The sequence below is a fragment of the Numenius arquata genome, chromosome 6 (genome assembly GCF_964106895.1).
Source record: "Numenius arquata chromosome 6, bNumArq3.hap1.1, whole genome shotgun sequence".
Classification (NCBI taxonomy): Eukaryota; Metazoa; Chordata; class Aves; order Charadriiformes; family Scolopacidae; genus Numenius; species Numenius arquata.
The window spans coordinates 65,551,679-65,556,253 of record NC_133581.1 but is presented as its reverse complement, the minus strand read 5'-3'; the positions used below and the strand labels follow the sequence as shown (position 1 = coordinate 65,556,253).

Sequence of the window (4,575 nt, the reverse complement as noted above, 5' to 3'; positions counted from 1 at the left end):
TGTCTGGGCCCGGCAGAAGGAGCCGGACCCTCCTGGTCCCGCGCCTGGCTGCCACCAAGAAATCCCTGCGGCAGACGGCATCGCCCCTCGCCATCACTCGCCGGATACGATTAAAATGGAAGACAACCATCAAGTGTGCTAGAACCATTTTAATATAATTATACATATCTGCCAAATCCAGGAAAAAAAAAAAAAAAAAAAAAAGGTTTATGCATATATATCTTTTTTTTTTTTTTTTTTTCAGTTAACATCTGCAAGCATAAACGACAATGAATTTCTCGGTTTAAATTCATCCAGGTCAGAGCAACTGCCCAAAGTCCTGTTGGATTTGAGGGTTACTGCCGGCGTGGCCAGCAGTAAGTGAGCTCCAGAGGAGTTTAATGTCCTCGGGTGGGGTTTATTCGGTCTTTTCTCTTTCATTCAGAGACAGTTTGCTGTAAAAAGTTTCAGTGCAGTTCACCTCGGGTGAAAGGCGATCGTGTTTTTGTGTTTTTCTTTTCTTTTCTTTTTTTTTTTTTTAATATATTTTTTATTATTATTTTTTTAAAAGATGATAATAGGTAACTCAGTTGCTCTGAATTTCACTTATAATTATAACCTATTTAAATCACAGCCAAACTCCCGCTGGTGCGGAGTTCGTAGTTGCATACAATACAGGAGATCACAGTTTTGAAGTCTAGCACAGATTAAAAACCACAGATGTACCATTTATATAAGACACACACTGATTGTCTCTTAAAAACTACATATTGACTCCTTATGAACATTATCTTTTTTTTTTTTTTTTTAAATCTTTAAATAAAGTAGTGCAGCTAGGACAATCAGTCACACAAACCCACACAGCCCTGAACCAAGTTCTCCGGGTGCCAACTTGAGCAAGTTGGGCGTGAAACGGTTGGATGAGCTCGAGAGCGAGAGAGCGAGAGAGAAAGAAAGAGGGAGGGAGAAAAAGAGGGAGGAAAAGAGAGATGCTGTCCATTCCGAATATTTTAACCGAGGGTTGGTTAACACATTGGAAACCTCTGGGTGAAGGATCTTTCCACGCACACAACAAAAAAAAAAAAAAAAAGAAATAAAAACCTAGATTTTTTTTTTTTTACTTTTTTTTTTTTTTTTTTTTTTTTTTTTTTTTTTTTTTTTTAAAACTGGCCCGTAGGTGGGACCGTCTCCCACCTCTTCCAAACAAAGAAACCCAACAATTGCCTAAAACTAGAAAGAACACGGATGGGTCTGTCTGTTTTCTGCTCACTAGATGATCTGTCCGTTTAAGGCCTTCCTCCTCCGTTTTTTCCTCTTCTATTTATTTCCTTTTCCAGAGCGTCTGAGCAGGAGATGAGTCTGAACGGGATCACACCAACACTGTCCCCCCTCTTGTCGCTGTCGGATTTATTTTTTTATTTTTTTATTTTGTTCGTTCGTTTGTCCGTTGAGTTATTTTTCTCTTTAATTTAACCAAGACCTGACTAAAACTGGAGCGTTCCGCCCAGCCTGTTCGTTCTCGTCGCGATTTCTCTCCTTATCGCAAAGGTTCTTCACAAAACCTGGAACTTCCATGACGATGTCTGGTCCTTATAATCCAAGCAGTCAGCATTGAAGTTTAACTTCCAGGAGGTGGTTTGGTCTTTATAATCCAAGCAATCGGTGGTGGAGTTAAAGCCCAAACTGGAGGCTCCGTAGCCCTGGGTGGAGAGGGAGGCTGGAGACTGGTTGAGGTGACTGGTGACCGCGTTGGCACCCATGGGACTCAGGGTGGCCCCCGGTCCGGGAAGCTGGTGGTGCATAGGGGTCAAGTAAGATCCACAGTCCATCCCTCCGAAATAGGAGGTCGAGCCAGCGTATCCTTGGCTGTAGCCGGATGCCTGGGTGTAGGTCATGGGATAGGACCTCTGCATGCAGGAGGAAGAGGTGGACAAGGGGTCGGAGAGCGGGGAGATGGACGCCGGGCTCCAGATGGAGACGGGGGCGCTGCTGCTGGAAATGGTGGGGACGGAGGTGCTGGAGGGGGGAGTGAACTGCCCGCTGGTCCCGCTCTCCGAGCTCACTTCCCGGGCTGGCGAATTCTTCTTTTTAGCTGGCCGTACCTTGTTCTGGCCCCCGTTCTGCTGCTGCTGCTGCTGCTGCCGGCACTTGGCTCGGCGGTTTTTAAACCATACCTGGAGACGGAGAGCCGGGAAGGGAGAGAGAAAAAAACAGCCTGGTGTTAGGGATGCACAGGCAAACCCAAGGTGGGGGGGGGGGGGGGGGGGGGGAAGAGCCAGTGGTGGGGAGACCTCGCCAGGGAGGGGGGCACTAAAAGCGCTCCCCGGCGAGCGGAGGGTTGCAGGCTGCTGCAAAGAAAAGCTCCGGGGCTCCCCCTCCCTGAGATCATTAGCAGTAATAACAAGTGGAAATGGGCAAATCAAACTGCTTAATAAGGTCACTTTTGGGGGAAAAGGCAGGGGGTGGAGGGGGCAGCACTCCCTATTTGCTGTTTGCCAGTCGGGGACCCCCAGGAATCATCATTTAAGGCCTATTGAAGTCAAGCCCTTAATTAGAAACAATAGAGCATCAGAAAGGGAGGGAACAATTAGGGAAACAGAGGCAGGGGTTGGAGAGGAGGGGGGTAAAGATGTCTCATTTACCCTCTAAATAGACCCTATGCTTTCCCCCCCAAAGCCAGGGCCAGTCCCTCAACCCTTATCCCCCTCTTTTAGTGGGGAGGGACCAAGGGGGCTGGGTCTGGGAAGAAGGGGTGCTGGGGAGGTTTTGTGGGGTGATCCCGGTCCCCAGTGGCCACGTTCCTCTGGGGCATGGCACCAGGCAGCCTCAGGAAGCCTTGCAGGAAGAAGACCAGGAGGGATGGCTTTGGAGCTGCCCTATCCTGGCTGCAGGGGTGTCCTAAATCCATGCTGGGGGCAGCACAGGCCCCCAGGATCCCCCTCCTGCCCTGCCAGCAGCACCTCCAAAATGCTGTCTGGATGGGGCCCCTGCAGGCTGCTTGCAGAGGAGACACAGCCCATACCCAGGAGAGGTGTCCCCTCCGCCAAGGCCTCTTCTCACTCATCAAAGTCTCTTCAAAGGAAGAGGGAAGTCCCCAGTTTGTACTAGTGTGGAAGGGGATCCCAGCCTGGCCCTGCTCCAGGGATGCAGGGATCCCTGGGGAAGTGGGGGGGGGATCCTTTACAGCTTCTCAGGGTCCCCAAACGCCTGCAGGACAGGCTGGGATTTGGCAGCTGGTGCAAGGCATGGTGCAGAGTCTGGGGATGCTGGGGAGCCCTCCCTGGCTCAGGAGGCCGATGGGGGCTGGGGAGGGCTCAGGAGTTGGGATCTGGGGGCTGCACCAACCCCCCCGCAATGCACAGAGAGGAAGGAGAGGGCACACTCCGGACCCGGGGAGGCAAATTGCCGCTCTACCCACCCCTGCACCCTCACCCATCTAGGAGCCTTCTTCACCCCACAGGAGCTTGATTTCACTCCAGGACCGACCCCATCCCCTAAACCGAGTGGGGATGGAGGTGGAGGACAGGCAGGGGGGTCTCCGGGGCCACCCTCAACTTCCTACCTGCACTCTGGACTCGGGCAGGTTGATTTTCAGCGCCACCTCCTCCCGCATGAAGATGTCGGGGTAGCGGGTCTTGGCGAAAAGGGCCTCCAGCACGTCCAGCTGCGCCCGGGTGAAGGTCGTGCGCTCCCGCCGCTGCTTTCGGGGGGTGGCTGCGAAAGGAGCCAGAAGCTCTGGTTGTCACTCAGCAGCCCTTCAAGTCCCCTCTGTCCCCTCCAGCCCCCTCCCCGGGGGGCCATCCCCATTTCCCCCGCCTCTCCTGGCCGACCCGCGCCCCAATTCTCAGCCGCCATCAGCAATCCCACCTCCTCCCCATCTCCCCTGGTTGGGTCCGGAGCATCTGCCCCCCTCCTCCAGCAGGAGGGTGCCCCCTCTTTGCAGACCCTTCCCGGGATAAAAAGTTGAGGGTGAGGAGGAAGGGAGAAAGAGGAGACCCCTTTCCAGCCGCCCCCCACCATCACGGTCCCTGGGCGTATTGTCCCTCCAAAAGCCCAGCGGCTTCTCCTCCGTGGGGCAAAAGGGGGGGGGGGGGGAGAGAGGGAAGAAAAACGTGGCTTACCGGGATAACCGACGGACGGATGCAACAAATCCATGCCCGAGGTTGTGAGACTCAGGCCATTGACTGCATAAGGTGGTTGCTTAAGATAAGACATCATGCTAAAGTTGTGGCGGGGAGGAGAGTTGGCCGAAATCCGGGCGAGGGGGAGCCGCCCGAGCGCCCTGCCTGCCCCGGGCGGTGCCTGGGGGTGCCGTCGGGCGGGGAGGGCCGCCAGGTGCCTGCGGAGGAGAAAGAGGAGGAGGAGGAGGAGGAGGAGGAGGAGGAGGAGGAGGAGGAAGGGGGGGGTGGTGGTGGTGGTGTCAGGCCAGCTCGCTGCCCCCCCCCAGCTTTTATCCGCCGTCAAATCCTCCAGCTCGTAAAGCCGGACCCCAGCCGGATTTGGGAGCTGGGAGAGACTGACTAGATAAACGCATCTCTCCCAAAAAAAGGGCGAGGAGAGGAGAGGAGGGGAGGGGAAGGGGGGGACACACACACA

General features: G+C 54.0%; 1 protein-coding gene across 2 annotated transcripts; it reads right to left on the bottom strand.

The window, feature by feature from the left end:
* Positions 1-1,532: 1,532 nt before the first annotated feature.
* Positions 1,533-4,197, bottom strand: OTX2 (orthodenticle homeobox 2). 2 transcript variants are annotated; one of them, XM_074149168.1, is made up of 3 exons: positions 4,092-4,197; positions 3,542-3,714; positions 1,533-2,153 (listed from the first exon to the last, which is right to left on the bottom strand). In XM_074149168.1, the coding sequence occupies exons 1-3, from the start codon at positions 4,195-4,197 to the stop codon at positions 1,533-1,535; spliced, it is 900 nt and encodes a 299-aa protein (XP_074005269.1). The 2 variants fall into 2 exon arrangements, with proteins under 2 accessions (XP_074005269.1, XP_074005270.1); XM_074149169.1 differs by having other exon boundaries at positions 3,542-3,693; positions 4,101-4,197.
* Between the last annotated feature and the right edge of the window lie 378 nt (positions 4,198-4,575).